This window comes from Acomys russatus, chromosome 6 (genome assembly GCF_903995435.1).
Source record: "Acomys russatus chromosome 6, mAcoRus1.1, whole genome shotgun sequence".
Lineage (NCBI taxonomy): Eukaryota > Metazoa > Chordata > Mammalia > Rodentia > Muridae > Acomys > Acomys russatus.
Window position 1 is genome coordinate 75,544,956 of NC_067142.1, and position 26,071 is coordinate 75,571,026.

At 40.5% G+C, this 26,071-nt stretch overlaps 1 protein-coding gene across 1 annotated transcript in view; it reads right to left on the reverse strand.

The window, feature by feature from the left end:
• The window catches only part of Nvl (nuclear VCP like), a 56,194-nt gene that overhangs the window by 17,951 nt on the left and 12,172 nt on the right, over nucleotides 1-26,071 (reverse strand). The window contains exons 10-16 of the mRNA XM_051148032.1: nucleotides 25,040-25,141; nucleotides 19,792-19,909; nucleotides 16,659-16,803; nucleotides 11,689-11,929; nucleotides 8,350-8,568; nucleotides 6,352-6,456; nucleotides 3,684-3,746 (exon numbers count right to left, since the gene is read on the reverse strand). Of these exons, the coding sequence (XP_051003989.1) occupies nucleotides 3,684-3,746; nucleotides 6,352-6,456; nucleotides 8,350-8,568; nucleotides 11,689-11,929; nucleotides 16,659-16,803; nucleotides 19,792-19,909; nucleotides 25,040-25,141 (993 nt within the window). The remainder of the gene's footprint in view (nucleotides 1-3,683; nucleotides 3,747-6,351; nucleotides 6,457-8,349; nucleotides 8,569-11,688; nucleotides 11,930-16,658; nucleotides 16,804-19,791; nucleotides 19,910-25,039; nucleotides 25,142-26,071) is intronic.

A 26,071-nucleotide genomic window follows, 5' to 3' on the forward strand; every position in this document is an offset into this window, starting at 1 on the left:
GAAAAAGAGGCCCTGAGTTTGAGAGAGAGCGAGCAAGGGCTGAGGCCCATGGGAATGGCTGAACAGAGTAAAGGACAGGAGCAAATGTTGTAACAATAATTTTTAAAGTATTTAAAAAAGTAAAGTCACATAGATGTCAAAAGTTCTAAAAGTATTATATTAAACCATATGCAATTGCTAATATTACATTATTTTGATGTATAAAAATAGCCAGTTGTGCTGGAGTTTACTCCCCTGCAAGCTCAGTATTTGGGATGCTGAGACATGATCAGTTTGAAATCATCCTTGACTACAAGCAAAGCCCTGTCTTAAAAAAAGACAGTCAATTACATATTTAACCAAATCAGCCATTTAGTCACAAAATAAAGACAAAATAGAATATAAAATTACTAGTTAAAAAAATCCCATAATTCTATTCTAAAGCCAATTTCTGATTTTCTGCATAATTAAAACACCCAGGAGTAATTGTTATACATCCAACAGTATTTTGAAAACACAAATCAAACTGATACCTACTCCCAGATATAAACAAACAAATATTAATGCTAAAACTTTTATATAGCAATAATGGACTCAGGTCGGAAAGTTCTGGTCCACTCAGAGACCTTGTCTCCATAAAACGAGGTAGACAGAAGCTGAGGAACAACAGCCAAGGCACACCTCTGGCTCCCCACACACTTACACACCCGTGTGCCCCCAATACATACAACACAAGCGCACTCTACTATTTAATCTCCTCATGTATTATTTTGTGTATGACATAGGAGGAGGCACGCATGTATATGGAGGCCAGAAGACAGCGTGTGGGAGTCAGTTCTCTCTTCTGTCATATGGGTTCTAGGGACTGAACCCAGATCTTCAGGGTTAACCCTAGCTAATTTTTACCTGCTGAGCCATGTTGATGGCCCCAGACCACATATTTTTAAAGAAAAGCTTTCAGGGATAGGGAGATAAAATGTCAGGAATGGAAGGAAGCAATAAACACAATGGCAATGGAATATTGGGCATAGCAAGCCAAAGTGGCCAGTAAAATGAATCTAAGTTAGGGTAAGTGACAAAAGAGGAGCTAAGCACACCAGGCGGCAAACCCAGATAAACAGCTTGCTGCACTGACACGTGCAGAAGAGGAATACCTGCCCACAGTGGCAGAAGCAGCAACACAGCACAAGGAAGGGAAGTGGTGTCTCCTGAGCAGTGACAGCAGTCACAACAAACTCTAACACTGGCTCCTGCAAAGGGCTAGGGAATCACAGCGTCCTGAGTGTGCACCTGCAGGACTGAGGGTCCCGGAACCTGAGGCCTACAGAGGAAGTGGGACGCTAGAATCACGACCTGACTGCTGCAGTGTTCACTGCTGTCAAACAAAAGCTACCAATGCCCAGCACTCAAACACCTTCTTTAGTCCTCTCACCACTGCTATCCTGGCAGAAAAGGACCCAGCCAGCTATTTTAAAACGCCAAAGCTGAGACTGAAGTAAACCTTAGAAAGAGACTGAGTGACGTGATTAAGGAGGGGCTACAGCAAGCTTCAAACATATAGCTCCCGCTCCCTCACACTGGGTGGTAACGACACATTAGCGTGCATACTCTGTAGCTTCTTGTGTTCCTGAACTATTTCATACTAATTTTAAAATTTTGTCTTCAAAGTATTTTACTCTTACTTTAACTTAATGTATGTATTAGCATCTATTCTAAATATAGCATCTAATTTCTAAGTTGGTATAAAGGCTCTTTAGTTCCAACTTTATCTTCTACCAATCAACTACCTTTAAGGTTTATTTATACTTTATTCTCCATTAGAAATTTTTAAGAAAGAAAGGTACAAAAGTACGTAAAAAATCCCACAGAAGGGGCTGGAGAGATGGCTCAGTGGTTAAGAGCGCTGCCTGCTCTTCCAGAGGTCCTGAGTTCAATTCCCAGCAACCACATGGTGGCTCACAACCATCTATAATGTAATCTGATACCCTCTTCTGCAGATAAAGCACTCATATGCAATAAATAAAATAAATAAATCTTTAAAAAATAATCCCACAGAAAGTAAAGCATAAACTTTTATAGGAAAAGCCAAACACACCAACTAAGATTAAAGAGAAAGAGAGAAAAAGACACAGAGAGAGACACAGAGACAGAGACAGAGGCCGGGCTTTCCATCCCTAACACTGGAAAAATATAAATAAAAAGATTGGGAGAAGCTAATGAGAGAGAGCATACTTAGCTTGCCTAGAGCCCTAGACTTAATCCTTGGCCCCGAGGAAAGAACTTTGTACTAGAAGCATAAATGTGATGTTACTCTCCACTGTCGATGTGACTGGATTTACCATCATCTAGAGAATGGGAGGGCACATCTCTGAGACGTCTAAGGCCTCAACCTCAGGAGGAGCACCATCTCATGGATTAGAATGTAAGCTATTCAACATGCTCACCAGAACCATCCACAACAATGAAAACAAATCTTTTCCTCAAGTTGTTTCTGCTATCTTGTCAGGTCTAGAGCTGTATTACTCTGAACACACCTGATTTCATCTGTTATTCTGTCAGAACGACAGGAAAATAAACTAACACAATTTATTTTTTGTTGTTGTCTAAATATACGACAAACTCTGAATAACCTTTTTGCTTTACATACGGATGGCAGGAAAAAATAAATACAGTCTCTTAACTTTGATAAGTGCAGAAGACACAGCATTTCAGTAATGTCTTTCTTCTAAGTATCTTTTATTTATTTTCATATAGATCACCAAGCCTCCCAACATGAATTCAAACCTCAACTCTACTACAATACTCCAATGGACAAACCCTGCCAGTTACAAAGCTTCTCCACCCTAAGCATTCCTTATCTGTACTGTGCAGCAAGAGAGATAACTCAGAGCCGGGGAGACAGCTCAGTTGATATGTGCTTCCATGCAAGGAGGAGAACTCAAGGTCAATTCCCAGCACCCCCTGAAAAAGCTGGGCACTAGGGAGGCAGAGAGGGCACCTGCCTGGGGCTCACTGGCCAGCAGTATAGTCTCACAAGCCCAATGAGAGACCTTGTCTCAAAACACAAGGTGGACAGCTCCTGAAGAACACCACCCAAGGTAGACAGACCCTGATCCCCAAACACATGTGTACCCACACACATGCAACATTCCTGTGAACACACAGAGACAGAGACAGGAAAACAATTCATACTTTACAGGCTGTTCAAGAATAAATGCATTTGGGCTGGAGAGATGGCTCAGAAAGAGCACTGACTGCTCCTCCAGAGGTCCTGAGTTCAATTCCCAACAACCACATGGTGGCTCACAGCCATCTATAATGACATCTGGTGCCCTCTTCTGGCCTGTGGGTGTATATGTAGGCAGAGCACGGTATATATAATAATAAATAAATCTTCAAAACAAACAAACAAACAAAAAATGCATTTGAAATGTCTGACAGAGAACAAGCACATTTCAAAGTTAATAACTGTAATAAGTCATTTCCATGTTAAAGGTGTAGAAACTCAAGTTTGTAGGTTAATAGGTTTACTCAAGAAAGCACTTACAAACCCACATGTTATAGCAAGCTCAATCTTTTTATTCTACAACAGAGATTTTGTTAAAATGTTACAGTTGCCCAAAGATTTGTGAGCACCAAATCCTATAGGTAGAATCAACATGGTTTATCTTAATTAAGATGATGACTTCTGCCACACAACTTACCATATTTAATAACTCGGGGCCTTTGACAGATATAAAATTTAGTCCAGACTCATTTGCCACAGCCTAGACAGAAGAAACAGAAAGATACAAATAAGACAAATTCTTATTGGGTTGTCAAATATTAAAAGAAAATTTAAGCCAGATATGGTAGCATGTATACACCTTTAAACTTAGCAATTGGGAGGCAGAAGTGGGCACACCAAGAGTTCAAGGCCAGTCTGGTCTACACAGAGTTCCAGGCCAGCTAAAATGAAGCCCCATCTAAAAAAGAAGAGCAGCTCTAATGGCCATCACCATTTAAGCTGTGAGATGAGCGTCACTCTTTTCTAATGGCACAAACCTCTCGATACACTTTAAAAACATGCACTCTATTCACTGAAAATGATTTAGGACTACATCCTAATAAAATTACCAATGAACACAAGGTTATATAATGTAATGGGATTTTGGTTGCTTGTTCGGGTGGTTTTTTTTTTGAGTCAAGGCGTCATGTGGCCCAGGCTGACTTCAAACTCACCTTAACTCCTGATCCTCCTGCCTCACGCTCTGAAGTCCCGGGACTACAAAGTGTTAACAACCATAACCAGATTACCAAAACTATAAAACATGTCTATGGCAAAACAGACATTAAGAATCTTGAAAATGTTCTAATTACATTTACTTAAGTGTCAGTTCTTTCCTTCCCCAATGTGGGTCCTGGGATTGAACTCAGGCCATCAGGTTTGGTGACAGGTGCCTTAAGCAGGTCTCTGGCCATCCCTTCAGACTAAGGTATTAAAACTGTATTCAGGGGCCAGAAAGATGGCTCAGTGCTAAGAGCACTGCTTGCTTTTCCAGAGGACCAGGGTTTGATACACAGTAGTGGGTATAATTCACTGTAACTCTAGCTCCAGGGTTTCTTATGCTTTCTTTTGATCTCTCTGTACACCAGGCACACATATGGTTCAGATGATATTTTTTTTAAATAATCTAAAAATTCTGTATTTAGGAAATAATGCTAACCAAGAAAAGTGTGTTTAAAGACCTTTTTAAAAAGTCAGATATAATAATATACATTTATAATCATGGCATTCAGGAGGCTAAGAAAGGACGATGTGTAAGAGTCTGAGGTAAGCCTGCAGTACATGAGTTCTAGGCCAACCCAGAAGATAGAGCAAGATGCTACTCCCCATAACTAACATAAATATTTTTTAAAATATAATTTTCATTTTAGGAATATATACACGTTATTGTTATGGTTTAGATATGAAAACATTTTCCAAAGGTTTGTATAGTAAAGGCTTGACTATCTGCTGACAGAGTTTTGGGAAGTAACTACATCCTAAGTTTGATTTGAACTAAATGATAGGTAAATTGCTACATTAATAATTCAATCTCCGGGGCACGGGGAGGGCGGTGCATGTCTTTAATCCTGGTGCTTGGAAGGCAGAGGCAGATGGGTGTCTGATTATGAGAACAGCTTGGTTACAGGACAGCCAAGGATACAGAGAGAAACCCTGTCTTGGGGGTGGGGGTGTTCAAGCTCATTATTCAGAAATCAGGAGCACGTTCTGGAAAGATCTATTTTGTCCTAGTCTCCTCCTGACTCTTGCTCTCTCTGCTTCCGAGCTGCCGTGAGGTTACCCTTATGCCATGATGCTCCCCCTCAGCACAGGCACAGAAACATGGAGACCAAGATACTGGACTAAAGCCTCGGAAATAATGAGCCAAACCGTATCCCTTCACCTTTAAGTTGTTCAGACATTTGATCACGGCAACAAAGCTCATTAGAAAACTATCTTGCATATATCTTGATATGCATAAAAGAGAAATACCCGGGACAGACTACAAAATCAAACAGTGGTAGTAAAAAGCAGTAGTAGGTTTATAAACATTTTCCCCTTTTGCTAATTTAGATTTTCTGTTGCAGAAAAAAAATTTTTTTTAATACTGTGAAGAACAAGTGGGAATACTCAAGCTATAATAATTAAACCAAAGCAAGAAACAAGATCAGCCACAAACTAAAGTTATGTAATAATACTTGGACAATATAAAGAGTCAAATGGCCCCGGAGCAAGAATGACTGGCAAGTTCATAACTGAAAAGAGACATATACAGCTTTCTGTCCTCAGCAGACAGGACCCTTTTCTTGCTTCTTTCACAGGAATGATGGTGACACAACCAATTGAAATCATTTTGTTCTGCCGGGTATGGTGACACACGCCTTTAATCCCAGCACTCGGGAGGCAGAGGCAGATCGCTGTGAGTTTGAGTCCAGCCTGGACTACAAAGTGAGTCTAGGACTCACAAGGCTGCACAGAGAAACACTGTCTCAAAAAAACAAAAACAAAAAACCCACAACATTTTGTTTTAAAGGACAAATGATGTAGAAAATTGTATTGGAAAAAAAAAAATCAGTTTTGCTAAAATGGATTTCTTTTTTTGGTTTTTTGAGACAAGGTTTCTCTGTGTAGCCTTGCCTGTCCTGGCCTCACTTTGTAAACCAGGCTGGCCTCGAACTCACAATGATCCGCCTGCCTCTGCCTCCCGATTGCTGGGACTAAAGGTGTGCACCACCACGTCTAGCCTAAAATGGATTTCTAACAGAATGTATTCAACAAATGTTACTTAACCCTTTATCCTACTGAAGGCAAGAAATGCAATGCACACAGTGGAACTTGTACCTTACCTTTGCTAGCAGAGTTTTTCCACATCCTGGAGGACCAGCGAGGAGGATGCCAGCTGGAGTCCCCAAACCAAGAGTTCTGAACTGGTCTGGGTTGCGTACTGGTGCCTAGAAGAAACAATGCCAACAGTGATCCACTGTAGGTGTCTAATTCACACTGAATCTGCAAATGTATCTCATCTCTTATATTTAACCCTGACCACAAGGCCTGAAAATGACAGTGGCTCGCTGACCCTTGCCTTAGACATCAGGTACAAGGTACATGGTAATAAACAGGAAAGACTCTCTTCCTTGTTTCTTTCCTTATTTATTTTTTGAGACAGGGTATCACTATATAGTCTTGCTTGGCCTTGAACTCAATATATGGACCAGGCTGGCCTCAAGCTCAAAGACCCCGTCTCCTGTCTCTGTCTAAGAACATAGAGGTGAGTATTACCAAATTAAGCCAAGGTCACTGTTCTTAAGGAATTTATGCATACATGGAAATTATGAGAACATTTTAGAAACAGAACAATATTTCATTCTTTTTTTAATCATTATAACATGCATGCCACTGTATGCGTGGGTCAGAGGACAATCTCTCGTCCTTGCCTTCTGAGTCGGGGTCTCTTGTTTTTTCCGTTGTCTATCCCCAGCAGGCTAGTCCACAGTCTTGCAGGGACCCTTCCTGTCTCTGCCTCCAGTCTCACTCTTGGAGGGTTGTGGTTACAGACATTCACCACTGCATCTGTTTAACACAGCTTCTGGGGACAGAAACTCATATCCTTAACTTTGCATGGCAAATGCTTTACCCACTGAGCTATTCCCCCAGGCCAAGATAAATATTTCAATATATTAAAATCAAGTTTTAGAAACTCAACCAAAATTCTAAGTTATGAAAGTCGAGGTGATAGCTTTCTCCAGGAAATCAGAGGAAATAGACCGTGTACACAAATGCCACACGTGCCTGTTCTCTGCAACCAACTGTACTTTCACAGCTGGTAGCACACACATCTTAAATGGACCATAATTCAGCTAAAATAGTCAGTAAGCAGAAAAGTAAACTAAAATCAACCCAAAGTTTGATGGGCATCAAACTGCCTTCATAAACTGATCTTGAATAATACCTGAATTTGTTTTTCTTAAACTTACTACACAGTAACCAAACACAACCAAAATAATGAGTATGAAACATCTCAAGAGAATGACACCTCATACCGGGTGTGGTGGTGCACGCCTTTAATCCCAGCACTCAGGAGGCAAAGGCAGGTGGATTGCTGTGAGTTCAAGGCCAGCCTGGTCTACAAAGTGAGTCCAGGACAGCCAAGGCTACACAGAGAAATTCTGTCTCAAAAAACCAAAGGGGGGGGGGGGGGAGAGAATATGACATCTCATTGTTAGGACAGTTAGACTTAAAAAAGATGACAAAGCTGGGCGTGGTGGCGCACGCCTTTAATCCCAGCACTCGGGAGGCAGAGGCAGGCGGATCTCTGTGAGTTCGAGGCCAGCCTGGTCTACAAAGTGAGTCCAGGATGGCCAAGGCTACACAGAGAAACCTTGTCTCAAAAAAAAAAAAAAACAAAAAAACAAAAAAACAAAAAAATAAAAAAATAAAAAAATAAAAAAGATGACAAACTGAGGCTAAATTTCCTATTTAATATTTGAATTATACCTCAGGAAAGCCTTATTTTAATAGATGTATTTGGAGGCTATAGAAGATGGCTCAATGGTTAAGAGCACTTATTGCTCTTGCACAGAACCTGGGTTCATCTCCCAGCACCCACAAGAAGTGTTTCTATATAACTCCGGTTCCAGAGAACCGATGCCTTCAGACTGTTGCCAGCACTAGGCATGTACATGGATCACATACACAGATGCAGCCAAACACTCACACACATAAAATAAAAAATAAGTACGTCTAAACAGTTTTTTCAATGACATCATCTGGTAGAGGCATGCAGGTTTTCTTTTAGATCATAACTCCTGACCAATGACAAAGACATTGATGGCTGGTATACCTACCAATATTGCCATTATGAGCTCTTCTCTAATGTCTTCCAGGGCACCAATATCAGCCCATGTCACATTAGGGACAGTTACAAAGCCTTCCCTTTTGGCAGAAGGCTGGACTTCCGCTAGAGCAACAATGAAATCATTTAATTCAATGCATAGTCCTTGCATCTGTTCCTCTGAGAGGGGATCTTGGTCTCTTAGCAAGCCCAACAGCCTTTGCAGTTCATCCTTTAAGATAACAGTTAGAGGATAAAAATGTGAGCCACAAAGTTACATCTAACTTAAATAAGTATTCCAAGATTCTCTAAGTTATAGTGAACTTAATGAACTATGTATTATAATAATTTATTTCTCCTTTACATAAGATATATTTATTTCATTCTAAGTAGATCATATATTCGGTTAAATAAAGATAAATTAGTTATAATCAAGATATATAAAAGTAATCTCTAGGCCAATATTAGTGGACCACGGCACTCAAAGTCCTCCTCAGCTAATATATAAGTTTGAAGCCAGCACAGCCAGATAGAGGGAGAGAGGAGAGAGATTGATTTGATATTAAACACGATGCTAAATCTTAAATGAGGGTTAGATAATGCGAACACAGGCAGCTGGCCAATATCCATTTCATTAATTCCATTTCATTTCTAAATACTCATAAAGCAGCCGACTCAAGACAAAGTTACTCTGGCAACAATTATAATTTGTTATGATTACAAACTCTTAAGTTTTTCTAATGCCCTATCAACCAAATCCACAGAAGACAACCTTCCTAGTTGAATGACTCGTGAACTTCAAAGGTAGATTTCTTGCTTTGTGAAGAAACAATCCCACACCAAGACAGGGTTTCTCTGTGTAGCCTTGACTGTCCTGAACTGGATCTGCAGGCCAGGCTGGCCTTGAACTACAGAGTCCTGCCTGCTTCTGCCTCCCAAGTGCTGGGACTAGAGGTGTGTGGTACCACACCCTAGCAAGTTTTCTTTAATTAATTCATGTGGAGAGGTATTCTGCCTACATGTATGTGTATATATAATGTCTATGTCTGATACCTGTAGAGGCTAGAAGAGGGCGTTGGGTCTTCAAGGACTGAAGTTGTAGACAGTTGAGAGCTGCCATGTGGGTACGGGGATTTGAACCTGGATCCTCTAGAAGAGCAGCCATCTGACCAGTGAGCCATCTGTCTAGTCCATTTTAGTTCTTTACTCATTCGGTAGCCAACATTCATACATATAGACAGGTACTGATTTATTCAGTGTGTGCTTAGTGCTAGGAAAGTTGATACTAGTAACTAAGGTTAAAACAGAAGAACCTGGCTGGGCAGTGGTGGCGCACGCCTTTAATCCCAGCACTTGGGAGGCAGACCTAGGTGGATAGCTGTGAGTTCAAGGCCAGCCTGGTCTATAAAGCAAGTCCAGGACAGTCAAGGATACACAGAGAGATCCTGTCTCGAAAAACAAAACAAAACAAAAAACCCAAAAAATCCCCCCGAAGAACCTGTATTTGACTCGGCCAGATTATCAACATAAGTAAGACTTACTGGAGAGAAGGCTAAACACTGTCCGCAATTCCAGAGGACCCAAGTTCAAGTCCCAGCACCTATATGGCAACTCACACCTGTGTGTAACTCCAGTTCCAAGGGACCCAGATACGAGGCATGCATGTGATACACAAACATACACATAGGCAAACATTGGTACACCTAAAATAATTAAAGCAAAACAAACAGCACTATACCTTGTGAATATATTATTTGAGAAATTCTGATATTTACAGTGCTCTCTTTTATTTCTCCCTATAGCCTCACTGTACACCAAAGTGCTCTGAATGCACAACCTGGTTTTTCATTGTTTTATTTAGTACTTAGAAGCATTCCTGATAAATATTTATTAGTAACAAACAAGTCAAACCTGGATTAATTAAGTCCCAAGTTTAAGCTAAGTTCATATGAAAATTAGATTGAAGAAAATAAATTTGAAAATACAGATCCAAGCCAAGCGGTGGTGGCGCACGCCTTTAATCCCAGCACTCGGGAGGCAGAGGCAGATGGATCACTGTAAGTTCGAGGCCAGCCTGGTCTACAAAGCAAGTCCAGGACAGCCAAGGCTACACAGAAAGATCCTGTCTTGAAAAAAACAAACAAACAAACAAAGAAAAGAAAGAAAGAAAGAAAAAGAAAATACAGATCCAGGGCTTGAGAATTGGCTCAGTGGTTAAGAGGACTTACTGCTCTCATGGAGGACCTGGGGTGGATTCCCCACCCAGCATCCACAAGTGGCTCACAACCACCTGTAACTCCAGTCCCAGGAGATCAAAAGGTCTCTTCTGACTTCCATGGGCAACAGACACGTGCATGCACATACGCACATGCAGGCAAAATACGCATATACATAAAACAATAAAATCTAAAAGAAAAATGAAATAAAATATAGTTCTACTTAGTAGAATCACGTAGTAAATCCACATAATGAATCTAGCACTGATAGAAAGTTGATACCAGCCGGGCGGTGGTTGTGCATGCCTTTAATCCCAGCATTTGGGAGGCAGAGTCTGGCAGATCGATGTGAGTTCGAGACCAGCCTGGTTTACAAAACAAGTCCAGGACAATCAAGGCTACACAGAGAAACCCTGTCTCGAAAAACCAAAAAAAAGAAAAAAGAAAAAAGAAAAAGAAAGTTGACACCATTTGCCCATGTGTATGTGAAAATAGTTATCTAACTGGAAATGAGAAATCTAAGTATTTCTAATACTTAGCTGAATTTTTGAATCAGCTAATCATCAAATCAGGTCCGAATCCTGCGCTGTCACCTTCACAGCTTACGCCTATAATCCGCACTGCAGAAGCTGAAGCAGGGCGACTCTCTCTAGCTTGAAGTTAGCTGAGACTACCGTTAAAAAACAAACAAACAAAACCTCTGCCTCAAAATAGACAAAATTAAAGCAAACCCTAAATTGTATATTATTTTTAAAATGAGCTTATCATAGCTGATAGAAATAATGATGGTTTCAAATATGGAAAAACAAACTGATTTAAAAACAAAAGACCTAGATTTAAGTACCTGCTTTGCAAAGCAGAGACCATGTAGGTCTGGGAAAGTCACAACCTCTTAAACTTAGTGAGTTTCATAACAAAATGAGGAAAATACAATTTTCTTCCCGTAACATTCAGAAGCCACCTACCTAAATTACACAGTGCTGTATGTTACAATGAGATTGTACAACTCGCCAACTTAACCAGAAGTGTCACTCAGCACCAGTGCCCTAGCAGGAGCTGCAAACTTCTCTGTAAAGGACTAACTCTCAATCACACTGACATGAGCACAAAGCGAGACAAAGAGCACTGAAGGGCACCTGTGCTTCAGACGCGGATGCGGTCCCCGGCCTCGGCTCCTGGGCTCCGTCAGAGGGCAAAGCTCCACTCTCAGGACTTTCCTTCTGCTGCTCCATCAGGACCCTGTTGACCGCGCACATAGCTGCCTCTCGGCAAAGAGCCATCAGATCAGCGCCAACAAAGCCTGGCGTTAGGTGTGCTAAATGGCAAAAATTAAAAGTCTCTGGCAGTCTCAGCTTTCGGCACAATGTTTGGAGAATTCTGCAGAAAAAAACAATTTAAGAAATTTAGACTCAGCTGGGCACAGTGGTGCACACCTGTAATCCCAGCATTCTGTAAGGCAGAGGTAGGCGATCTCTGTCTACAAAGTAAGTCCAGGACAGCCAAGGCTACACAAAGAAAGCCTGTCTTGAAAACAAAAGAAAAGAAGAAAAAAGAAAAGGAAAAGAAAGAAAGAGGGGCTGGAGAGAAGGCGTAGAGGTTAAGAGCACTGTCTGCTTTTCCAGAGGTCCTGAGTTCAATTCCTAGCAACCAAGTGGCAGCTCACAACCATCTATAATAAGATCTGGTGCCCTCTTCTGGCATTCAGGTGTACATGCAGATACAACATTGTATACATAATAAATAAATAAATTTTAAAAAGAAAGAAATTCAGACTCCTAGACTAACAGTAAAATTAATCCCTACCTATGTCTACTTGAAAGCTTAGACATTAATCCCTACTGATGTATCATAATGGATGATATTTAAGATGAAACAAATCATTCACTTGATGCTTCTTTATTACTACATGCCCAACTTTACTCCAGAAAAGCTTATGCTAAATATCTGCTTATTGGGAACTATGCTATGCATTATAAGGACTACAAACACAATTTGTTTGGTTTTCTAAATCCATTTTTAAATGTTTTGCAATACTGTACAGGAAGCAGCTTATGGGGATACTTTCAGAGCAAATAAAATATGTACTTATCAGAAAGAGGAACCACCACACTCAAACCATACTTCTATCCCTTTGAAACAGGGTCTTAGTATGTAGCCCTTGCTGTCCTGTAACTTGATACATAGAACAGGCTGAACGCAGCCTGCCTCTGTCACCAAAAACTGGAATTGAAGATAAAATCCATCATGTCCAGCTATAAAAGTTACCTTTTGTAAACATATATTCACTACACAAAATGAAGGTTTCATATATTTATCTTGATACTTCAAACAGCCAACATTTTTGAAGCAGGGTCTCATGCAACTCAAGGTGGTCTCAAACTCTGTATGTTGTAGAGGGTGGCCTTGAACTCTTGACCCCCTCGCCTCTACCCCACCCCCAAGTACTAGGAACAATAGATGTGTGTCACAGTGTTCAGCTAACATCCTCCTATATCAGGATAGCTACTGATCAATCTCCACCATTTCCTGTTGCTCAGACCCTATACTGACAATACGGTACATGTCCATGTCACTTATTTTAAGAGATGGGGGATTTCCTATGTTGCTCTGGCTAATTCTCAGTCCTTGGCTCAAGTGATGTTTCTGCCTCAGTTTCCTGAGTATAAGAGACTGCAGGTACATGACATCACACCCAGCTTCTAATTTGTGTTTTTTAAATTTTTTAAGATGGCATCCAAATGGAGTTACGTCTTATTTTTAAAAGGTCTTTTAAGGCATGAGCACTTCCTAAGCATTAGGCTTCAGGGAGATTGACATACAAGAGGTGTTCACGCTTGTATAGGACTGTAAGGAGACATAGTCTGGGGATCCTAGCGTGTGCATGTCTTACTAGCAAAGAGAAAGGTTATCCAATTTGGGTCTTTCCATGTCAATTATAATTGATGTTACCCAAAGCCTTACAAAGATTGGGCTGGAGATATAGCTCAGAGGTTAAGAGCACTGGCTGCACTTTCCAAAGGTCCTGAGTTCAATTCCCAGTAACAACACGGTGGCTCACAATCATCTATGAGATCTGGTGCTCTCTTCTGGCCTGCAGGCACACATGCAGGAATAACATTGTATACGTAATAAATAAATAAATACTTTTTTTTAAAAAAAAGAAGATTCAAACCACTAGAAGTTTTCAGAATAAACAGTCCAAGTCTTAACAGTTCATTCATGGTCACATCAAAAGGAGATAGTTCTTTCTGGCAATCCATAAAGGCTAAAACTGTTTGGTAATTGTTGACACTTGGTAATAAATACATGATATTCCATCATTGTAATGGTTTTAAAATACGTCCAAAGACTCATGACCCTTCTCTTATTGGGAGGAAGATTCGGTGTGTCTTTTCTTTGATTGTGGGCCGACCTTAGTGACAAAACCATCTAGTATAGTGATATTAATATTTTGTGACTTCTAACATTGTGTTTAAAAAGCAATGCTGCCTGGGTGTGGAGGTGCACACCTTTAATTAGAGCACTTGAAAGGCAGAGGCAGGCAGATCAATGTGAGTTCGAGGCCAGCCTGGTCTACAAAGTGAGTCCAGGACAGCCAAGGCTACACAGGGAAACCCTGTCTCAAAAAAACAAGCAAACAAACAAAACAAAAAGCAATACTGGCCAGGCCTATCTGCTGAAAGCCTCTTGCTGAAGCCTTAGGCTGTCATTTAAGTATCCAGCCACTTCAATGTGGCTATAGGAAGCTCAAACTGCCCCCAAAGAAGTCCTAAGCCAGACAAGAGAAAGAGAAGTGATAAGATGCAATTTATATTTATACTATAGTATTTATATATAACACATATCCCATATGTGTGTGTGTGTGTGTGTGTGTGTGTATAAACCTACAACCTAAGCCATCCTCCTGCCCCATGCTCTTGCTTCAGCTACTAAAGCTACATGACACAAACAGACAGAACCACCTGGCTCACTCAGACCTTTCTAAACTGTTAATTCACAGAAATGATGAGTAACAATGGAGTAAATTACTCAGGGCACAGCAGTCTAAGGTGGCTTGTTCTGTAACGATGAAGGGGAAAAGGACACTTCCTATGCCGGAGACACTGACAACTGAAAAGTTCTGGGAGGAGAGTGGGCTTTCTCCTAAGAGTGCGCCTGTGCTAGGCTGACCCTGCCTACTAAATGGTCCCAAGCCTCCTTGCTTGAGTATATGGGAAGCAGAGACTCTGGGTTATTTAAAATGGGGAAGAAAAAAAAAAAGAGGACATGAAGTCGGGAGGGAATGGGGAGGTATATTTAAAGTAATCATTTAAAGCAGGTCTCCTTTCGTGTATGCTGGAAATTTCTTGTAAAGCAAAAGGCAGGGCTGGGGTGTAGGTTGAGAGACAGCTCAGTGATTTAAAGCACTTGCAGCTCTTGCAGAGGACACCAGATCACATTATAGATGGTTGTGAGCCACCATGTGGTTGCTGGGAATTGAACCCAGGACCTCTAGAAGAGCAGTCAGTGCTCTTAACCTCTGAGCCATCTCTCCAGGCCAATCTTCATGAGTTTTAAAGCTAAAACATTATTAATATTTTACTTACTAAGTAAGTTACATTTTCAATTTTTTTTTTGTGAAAAACTAAAGTTTGGCATGAGAACACTCTGAGGCAGAGTTGGGATAACTTTCTGTACTGAATCTGAGATTACAGGCATGGACCACTAGGCTCAGCTGCTCTGCACTTCATAAATAAATATAAGTAAAATAAATATTATTTTGCTAGAAGTAGTAGTAAACAAACTTGATAGCTGATAGCTGTTTAAAGAATACATATGAACACAACTACTATCTATCAATTAACTGTGACGTCAACTGTCAAATAATAGTAACTGTCTAGAAGAAGGACGTGACATCAAACACTGGGAAGAGGGAAAGGACGCCCAGACCTGTGGCTGACCCTTCTATACACCGCGCTTTCTCACGCATCCTTCATCTTCCCCTCTCTCCTTCCCTCCAAAGCAATGATTCCTTTTCATTAGTTGTCACTTATCCTAAAAGTAGCCAGTGATTTTGTACATAATTTTAGTATCACAATTACCAAACATACACACACACACACCAGAAGAAATGTGGTAGTTCACAACATTAATTCATTAGATTTCTTTCTTTTTAATTTATTTGCTTTTATTTTGTGTTCACTGGTGTTTTGCCTCCATGTATGTCTGTGTAAAGGTATCAGATCTTGGAGTTACAGAGGGTTGTGAGCTGCTATGTGGGTGCTGGGAATTGAACTCAGGTCCTTTGGAAGAACAGTCAGTGCTCTTAACCAGAGCCATCACTCAGCCCCAATTCCCTAGATTTCTATTCTACTTACTAAGGGTTCTTCTTAAGATATACTAGTTATCACGGTTTACCTTTGGTTCTTGGTGTACAGCTCTTTGCTCTCTCCCCACCAATCACTAACTAGGTAGCATTTACTAGCATCTTTCTTCTTTTTCTTTTTTTTTTTTCCCGTAACAGGGTCTCTCTGTGTAGCCTTGGCTGTCCTGGAGGGCTTTGTAGACCAGGCTGGCCTTGAAGTCACAGAAATCCACCTGCCTCTGCCACCAAAGTGCTGGGATTAAAGGCATGTGCCATCACCACAGGACACACTAGCATCTTTTTATGAGACCCAGGGCCTTGGGCAGACTAGCACAGTGGTACTCAGACTGAACCCATATATGGACTAGATGGCACCACACTACTGCACAGGTACAGATCTGTCCCTAGCTGGTAAGCAAACTAAAACACAGAATGCATTAAGAGTATCAGACAAACAGCTATCAATGAACAGGATGACTATCACTACTGAACAACCTAAAACAATGTCCTATAGATGAGTGAGTTGTTTTGTTAAACACTGTTTTATTTTAGAAAGAGAAAAGGGGAAGAGCCTAGAAATATAGCTCAGTGGTAGGTTCTTGGCAACACATTTGAGGTCCTTAGTTCAATACGGGGGTAGGGAGTGGGGAGAGACACAGAGAGAATGAACACGAACTACATAGTATTTCTTACCACTGATTTTCAAAACATGTTGCTAGCTCACATAGTCACATGCAAACACCATCATTCTGCAGAATGTACCTTTCTCTGGATGCTTCATCTGGGATACCCAGGCATACTTCTCGGTCAAACCTTCCTGCACGTCTCAAAGCAGGATCCAACGAGTCTGGTCGGTTAGTAGCTCCAACAACCAGGACTCGAGCTGTAGCTGCCACGTTATTCAGATCTAGTAAGAACCGGACATAAAAGAGTAGAGAACAAGCATCTGACACCTGAAGACAACGTTTACACAAAGCATGTAAAGGTTAGAGAGAATTTGTGTGCTTTGATATATGAATGTATATAAACATTATTGTCTAATAGATAAAAAGCATGAGGATAAAGACTGCCTTCTGCTGGAGAAATGGCTCAGAGGTTAAGAGCACTGGCTGATCTTCCAAAGGTCCTGAGTTCAATCTCAGCGACCGTATGTTGGTTCACAACCATCTACAATGAGATCTGATGTTCTCTTCGGGCCTGCAGGTGTACATGCAAACAGGACACTGTATACATAATAAGTGAAAAAAAGAAAAAAAAAAAGACTGCCTTCTTAATAGCAATTGACAATCTACTGAGGAAAACAAAGCATCTAAGTAAGGACACATGGTTTAAGACAAGTGTAAAGAGGTTTAATAACAGTCAGGATAAACTAAGCACTCTAATAGAGCAAGGGAGATGATGATGGAGGCGTCAGAGAAACAAACACTTCAGGAAAGCCTGAAGGGGAAGTATGGTTTCCATAAGCAGAGGTAAAGTTAGCCAAGCTCTATAGAGAGCAGCAGCAGGAGTGACAACACACAAACGACACATGCAAGGCACGCCCAGAGAATGTGAGCAGCCCAGGGGACCTGGGAAAGACAGCAGTGTGTCCCACCAGAACGGGGGACACCAAAAGAGGGTACAAAGCAGCCTAAGCTGCTCTGGTTTACTTTAGAGACAAAATACAGGGCTTAAAATTTATCTCTCACAAATGTTCTGTCAGTTTTATCTTTCATAAATGTACTATCAGCTGAACCAGAATTAAATAGGGGAGTCAGTTATACTACCTCACAGGAAAAACAGGGTATTCAAATGCTAAGTACATTGTACATAATGGATATATTATCTGACTAGCAAGAATCTACGAAAAGCTTTTCTTAGAATATAGGTCTCAAAAACATGGTAGGAAAAATTGTGATGAAAACAAAATAGCCTAGGGCACTGGGGTGCAACTCAATGGTAGAGAGCTTGTAAAGCACGCACTAGGACCCAGGTTCAATCCCTGGAACTACGCAAAAGGTAAAATATGACAAGTAATTTACAACTGGGTACCATAAGAAACTCATAATATATATTGTTATGTAATATTTCAAATTACCTTTCCTCTTTTCGTTTTGAGACAGGATCTCATTCTGTAGATTAGGCTACGCCTGAAACTCACTATGTAATCCAGGCTAGCTACAACTCACAGCAATTGTCCTGTTCAGACTGTATGTCTGGATAATAATTACAGGAATATGACACCAAAACATGGGCTATTTCTTTCTTTTCTTGTTTTTTAAAAAAAATTTATTTATTTATTATTATGTATACAGAGCTCTGCCTTATTACAGTTATTAACTTTGAAATGTGTTTGTTCTCTGCCAAACATTTCAAATGCATTTATTCTTTTTTTAAAAAAAGATTTATTTATTATTATGTATACAGTGCTCTGCCTACATATATACCCGCAGGCCAGAAGAGGGCATCAGATCACATTATAGACTGCTGTACACCACCATGTGGTTGTTGGGAATTGAACTCAGGACTCTTAGAAGAGCAGTCAATGCTCTTAACCTCTGAGCCATCTCTCCAGCTTCTTTTCTTGTTTTTGTGACATAACTATGGCTGGCTTATAACTCACTATGCAGCCCAGGTTGGCCTCAAACTCTACAGAGAAATATTGGTAGAAATGTCTCCATATAATGGAAATAAATTTGCATAGTAAAATTTAAAAATATTATTAACAGTCAAAAAGGTAAATAAAGCAGTTAAGGGTTCATATTATTCTTACAGAAGACCCTAGTTTTGTTTCAAATACCCAGGTCTGAAGGTTCAAAATCACTGTAACTGGGGGGAATCTTATGGTGTCCGCAGTCACATACACAAACTTCCACATACATACACATACTTAAAATAATTTTTTGTGGAAAGGGGGGATATAAACAGGGATTCACTTTTGTAGCTCTGGCTGGCCTGGAAGTTATTATATGGGCCAGGCTGCCCTCAAACTCACAGAGATCTGTGTACCTCTGCCTCCTGAGTACTAGGATTAAAGGAACCTATTATCCCACCTGGCTGAAAGTAAAAATATTTTTTAAAGAGGCAAATATAAATGCATTAAAATTTCAACATTTCAAGCTAAGCAGTGGTGGCACAAGCCTTTAATCCCAGCGCTCGGGAGGCAGAGGCAAGTGGATCCTTGTGAGTTCAAGGCCAGCCTGGTTTACAGAGTGAGTCAGGACAGCCAAGGCTACATAGAGAAAACCTGTCTTGAGAAAAACAAACAAACAAATAAACAAATCACCATTTCTTACACAAAAATATCCTTAAGGGAAAACAGTGGGTACTATGCAACCCTGAAAGTGTGAACTGAAAAAGCAAACCAATATATTAGTATACCCGTATTTAAATACACAGACTTGGGAGACTGTAGGAAAGGAGAAAAGTGCTTGGTTCTGAGTTCAATTTCTCTCTCTCTCTCTCTCTCTCTCTCTCTCTCTCTCTCTCTCTCTCTCTCTCTCTCTCTGACACACACACACACACACACACACACACACACACACACACACACCCTACACACACCTATAATCCCAGTGCTGGGGAGGTGCAGGCAGGCAGATCCCTGGGCTCACTGTCCAGTCTAGCCTGTTTGGTAAGCACCAAGGCAATCTGACCAATGATGACTCCCAAACAGTGATAGCTGAGATTTATCTCTGGCCTCCCTTCTCACATACTCTGAGCACATACGTGCACCCACATATATGTATACATACACAAACAGAGCACAATACAATATGAAATGAATGGAAAATCTTTAAAAAATTTTTTAAAAGATTCTGTTTTATGAGATTCACTATTTAAGTGGTTCATACATACATGTATGACTTACATCCTTTTAAGAAATATATGATCGTAAAATGAATTAACCCCTTACCATCCATGCAGGTTAGAAGCTGGGCTACAATTCTTCGTTCCATATCTTTTGAAGCAACTTCGCGTTTAGGGGTAATAGCATCAATTTCATCAATGAAAACAATACAGGGTGCATTTGACTAGAAATAACAACACCACAACGATATAACTATACAATGAATTATTTTAGTACACAGCACTGATGTATTCTTAGAATGTGAAGCTCAAGGATCAGCCACAAGATAACCATGAAGTTAGACATATTTGTATGCTGCAGAGTACAAGCAGCAAATCTAAGAGCTCTAAAGTTAGCTAAGAATTCTGGCACTTAGAAAGATTAAGACCTCAAGAGTGTCCTAGGCAGACGGGTGTGGTGGCATACGCCTTTAATCCCAGCACTCGGGAGGCTGGGCAGGTGGATCGATGTGAGTTCAAGGTCAGCCTGGTCTACAAAGTGAGTCCAGGACAGCCAAGACTACACAGAGAAACCCTGTCTCAAAGTGGGGGAAGAGGAAAGGATGTCCTAGGCAGCATTTCTAGCTCCAAGCCATACTGGGTAGATGAGATCCTGTTTCATAAAACCAAAATAAAAATATTTCAAACTAGAAAATCCAACTCTACTCAAATGGTATTAGTTTTTTTCCAATATAAAAATGTCCAAATTTTTCAATCAGGTGTAAGATCTTTTTCCTTCGAGACAGGGTTTCTTTGCATAGCTTTGGCTGTCCTTGAACTCACAGCAATCCACCCACCTCTGCCTCCCAGTTCTGGGATTACAGACTTATAAGAAGATCTTAAGAAACACCCTAAGTTTTAAAAAAAAAATTATATAAAACAGCATTTTAATCAGTTTTAAGTATAATGCAGCAACATGACATGTGCTTACACTATTGTATAACCATCGTCTCTGCCTCCACAACTTTCCCATTATTTACACTAACACTAGCATTGGCTGGCTTCCTTGCGTGTGCATGTGTGTGTTTTCTGATGTGACAGACATAAACTCATGCTACACACATACTGAGCTATGCCCCAACCCCAAAGGCCCCCCCCTTTTTTTTTGGCAAAGACTACATTGAATAAGGAAGGATAATAAAGTTTTAGTATTTCAGTTAATAAATGACCAGATCTTTCTGAGTATTTTGTTGTTGTTGTCTCAGGTTTTAAAAATTCATGTTATTTAAAAACTTAAAGTGTTTGAGTGTTTTGTCTGTATGTGTGTATTTGCTCCATGTGGGTACCTGGTGCTAGCAGATACAAAAATACAGTGTAAAATGCTCTAAAATTGGAGTTATATATGGCTGTGAACCACCATGTGAGTGCTAGGCACCAAATCCACATCTCTGCAAGAGCAGTAAGGGCCCTTGCCCACTGAACTATCTCTCTAGTCACCAGATTATTATAGCCGAATTCTCTGAGGCATAAAGTAGTAACTAGTGGTTGCTAGGGACTGGGGGAAGGTGGAATGGAGTTCCTGTGTTTCAGCTTCAGAGTTCCAACTGGGGAAGATGAGACAGCTCTAGGGTGGGTGATGATGATGCTAAGTGCAAGGTTGGTGAGATTCTCAGTGGGGAAGGAGGAGCACGAGCCACTGAAGATGACCAGGTATCCACATGGGAGGAGAGAACTGATTCCCATAAGCTGTCCGCCAACTTCTACGTCCTACATATAAGCCTTGGCACATGTGTGTACTCCCCATCTCACCCCATAAATAAATGTAATAAAAACTTTTTTTATTAAAGTGAAGTATTAATGCCACTGAATGGTACACTTTAAGATGGAGAAGGGGGGGGGGGGGCTGGAGAGATGGCTTAGAGGTTTAGAGCACTGTCTGCTCTTCCAGAGGTCCTGAGTTCAATTCCCAGCAACCACATGGTAGCTCACAGCCATCTATAATGAGATCTGGTGCCTTCTTCTGGTGTGCAGATGTACATGTTGACAGAGCACTGTATATACAAATAAATAAATAAATAAATCTTTAGCTGGGCATGGTGGCGCACACCTTTAAAAAAAAAGAAAGAGGATAAGAGGGGCAAAATAGAGGTCCATGCTGGCAATCCAGGCACTAAAGTAGGAGGGCTGCTGAGTTTGAGGCAGCCTAGAGTACAGACTGAGACTAATTCAAATTAACAGTGACAACATAGAGGCTGACATAGTAAATTTTATAAAACGTACATTTTAACACGCACGAGCATACACACTCAAGCAACTAGGATTGAGTGAAAACCAAAAACCTAGGCTTACAATCTCAATTATGCTTAGTCACTCCACAGTCAAAATAGTGACACTTACTGTGCTAAAAGTCACACTGTCAGCTCAAAATGACATCAAAGTAGCAGATACTTGGCCCATGACTACTGGCTCTCTTCCCCAACCTTCCTTACGACAATGTTGGCAAAGAGTACCTATGATCAGTTACAAAATTTAAAGAACAGACCAAAGGTCTCAGAAAGTAAGCCCATTATTTTTTGTCAGTCCTGGAAAACTAAATGGGAAGGGAGTGATGATAATCAGAACTTAGCCTAAGGAAGGGATTATATGAAGGAGCCACTGCTTGACAAAGGTTACATTACTCACTTGGACTGGGGAAAAAGTGGCAGAAAACAAAGGCGTAAAACTGCATGCTTACTCAACATCTGCATCAGGCACTGTACTTGCTCAGTACTAGTTTACAGGGAGACTTAACACAACACTAATGACCTAAACTTGCCAGTTATCTTTGTGTGCATATTTGCCATTGTGCTTACCATATACATAAAAATTTCCATGGTGGCCTGAATGAAAATGCCCCCCACCCCCTCAGCTCATATATGTTGGGGGACGGTCTGATGTATTTTGATGCTAATTACTGCTTGCTGTCTGTGTGACCCACCTTTTGCTTAATAAAAAGCCATCCCACCTGGGCAGAGCAAAGGAGATAGGTGGGGCTAGGAAAGATGAATTCTGGGAAGAAGAAAGGACGGCCACAAGGAAAAAGGAGAGAGACCTGAGGGAAGAGAGGAAGGCTGCCATGGGTTAGATGGAGGAGAAACACATGGCTGGCATGGATGGAGAATCCAGCCCAGATGAAGAACATGAGCAAGGATATGGGATTATGGATGGGAGGGAGCTTGATAGAGGTTAATGAAAACAGATGGCATGGGATTGAGACAGGGACCCCATGCCTGAGGCCCTTCTATGGAAAGTAGTTCAGAGGATTGATATCTGGCCTGCCTCAGGTTAACTAAGGCTATTTTAAAATATAACAAGTGTCTGTGTCTTAACTGATTGGTAGATGGGCCTACAGACAATACATGTTAATACAGATAATTTTTAAAACAATGCATGTTTGAATGCTTGGTCCTCAGTTGGTAGAACTGTTTGGGAAGGGTTAGGAGGTGTGGCATGTTGGAGCAGGTGTGTCATGTCCTTCTCAGTTAGCTTTCTCTGCCTCATGCTTGTAGATTAAAATGTAAGCTCTCAGCTCCTGCTCCAGCGCCATGACTGCCTGTGAGCTGCCATGCTTCCTGCCATGATGGCCATGGACTCTAACCCTCTGAAACTGTAAATGCCATAAACTCTTTCTTCTGTAAGTTGCCTTGGTCATGGTGGCTTATTATGGCAACAGAAAAGTAACTAAGACATATTTTAGAAAAATGCTCACTATCGTTTTCACCTTTTCTCTGATCTTCCTGGTACCATCCGTTGCTGTTTTCACTGACAGTCTACATAACAAACTCAGCAGCTAGCCTCTACTTCTTCCCATCTTAGACATATTTTTCTTGCTGGACATGGTGACACAACACAGCAAGACAGAGGTGGGTTCTGCTAAGTTTCAGGCCAGCCTGATCTTCATAGCATGTTCTAGGCTAGCAAGGGCTACACCATAAGACTTTCTTTCCAAAAGTAATGAATTGCTCTTATAATTTATACTCATTATTTAGAATTAATTATTACAAATGTATAATTTGTTTTGTTTTGTTTTTGTTTTTCAAGACAGGGTTTCTCTATATTATCTTGGCTGTCCTGGACTCATTTTGTAGACCATGCTGGCCTTGAACGCACAGCAGTCCACCTGCCTCAGTCTCCCTGGTGCTGGGATTAAAGGTGTGTACCATCACTCCCAGCTTACAAATGTATAATTATTATTATTGCTGCTAAAATACATTTCTCTCCTAATGTCACATCAGCTTCTAGTAGTTACAATGTTATGTTTACCAGCTATTATATGCTTTAGGTGCAAATAAAGACATAAAATTAAACCCAGTATGGTGGCATACAACTGTAATTTCAACACTTGGATGGAAGCAAAAGGATTAGAAGTTCAAAGCCATCCTCAGCTACGTAAGACCAGATTGGATTACACAAAACCCTGTCTGAAAGGGGTAGGCGGGGAAGGAAACATGACGTAAAAACTTTTCATTATTTTTAGTTTTAGTCATAGAGGTGATTCATGTCTGCTCAATAGCATGTCATCATTTACAGGACTCTTGCCATGTACTAGACACAATGTTAAAGGTTTTGTAAGAATTCTTTCAATTGGGCATGGTGGTGCACACCCACAATCACAGCACTTGGGAGGCTAAGGCTGGAAGGCTGGTTGGCCAAGAATTTAAGGCCAGACCCGACAACGTAGCAACACACCATCTGGAAAAAAAAAAAAAAAAAAAAAAAAAGCATCTTCTGATTTAAACACTCAGAAGTCCCGTGAGAACTAGGTATTGCTAGCATCCCAGGTTACTATCAGGAGGCAGAGTAGAGTGGATAGGTCTCTTCCTCGATGTGATGTGATGACACCAATACATGCATTTAAGCACTGTACTAGGCTGAAGATAGACCTTCACACATACCCTTTTCTAAATTTTAATAACAGAAACTGTAGTTAAGTAGAATCTCTCTCTGTCTCTGAGAATTTGACACCTCTAATCACATAAGCAGCATTTCTTTTTAGTTTTTAAAAATCCTAAGTACGATAACTCTCATATTGTTTGCAGGTTGTTTAGTCAATCATAAGCTGGAGAAACAAAGTGAATGAAGTATCTAAAGGATAGTATATTTTAAACATTTAACTCCAGGGTACGACAGCCCAAAACTTGTCACTATTTACCTTTATGTTTGATTTCATATGAAGCAGACTACTTACACAGAAGTCTGCATCTGTAAATCCACTCCCACACATTTTACAGAAGGAAGGCACATGAGTGGGATGAAGAACACTAGCATCAGAAAACCACGGTCTCTGCGGAAAGCTCACAGCATGTGAACAGCTGGCACAGGCAGAGCTGACTCACCACAGCTTGGTCAAATAAATCTCTGAGCTTTTGCTCAGACTCTCCAGAAACTCCTGACACAATCTCTGGAGCCGCCACTTTCAGAATCGGCAAGTCTAGTTCCTGTGTACAAATACAGAAAAGAATGACCAAAGATTAAGTCACATTTAACTTCTCCACATTTTCTTTATCCAATCTGTCTCATCAAAATTTCGTTTTGGTTTTTTTTTTTTTTGGTTTTTCGAGACAGGGTTTCTTTGTGTAGCCTTGGCTGTCCTAGACTGTCTTTGTAGACCAGGCTGGCCTCAAACTCACAGCGATCCACCTGCCTCTGCCTGCTGAGTGCTGGGATTAAAGGTGCGCGCCACCACCGCCTGGCTAAAATGTTTTATTTTTTATTTAGTTTTTAAAAAACATTTATTATGGGCCGGGTGGTGGTGGCACATGCCTTTAATCCCAGCACTTGGGAAGCAGAGGCAGGTGGATAGCTGTGAGTTCGAGCCAGCCTGGTCTACAAAGCGAGTCCAGGACAGCCATGGCTACACAGAGAAACCCTGTCTTGGGGAAAAAAAAAAAAAAAAAAAAAGGAAAGAGAAAGAAAAAAGAAAAAAAAGTGAGAGCTTGCTCTATTAAGGACTAGAATAATATGTTATGCTCCTATTTTACATTTTTAAGTTTCTGAAAAATTTGATAGGACAAAATTAGGACTACTAGCTTTTTATTTTGCAAAATAAATATCTTTTTTCAAGAGCAAGGGTGGATGTGGTTGATACACGGAAGACCTACACAAAGTTTAAGGCTTATGCTAGCTTTAAATTTGCAATCTTGCCTTAATGTCACAAATACTGGAGTTTCAGGTGTACACTACCATGCCTAAGTAATCTTCTTAGTCTATTTTAGAAGACATTTGTTTTTTTTTAATTTTTTACATATACATTACATTATTACATATATATACAATAGATTATCTATAGCAAGAAGAACCATGACATAATCAGGAATTATATAAATGTTACGTTCTTAGTGTTTTGGCTATTTGTATTTGACAGCCTT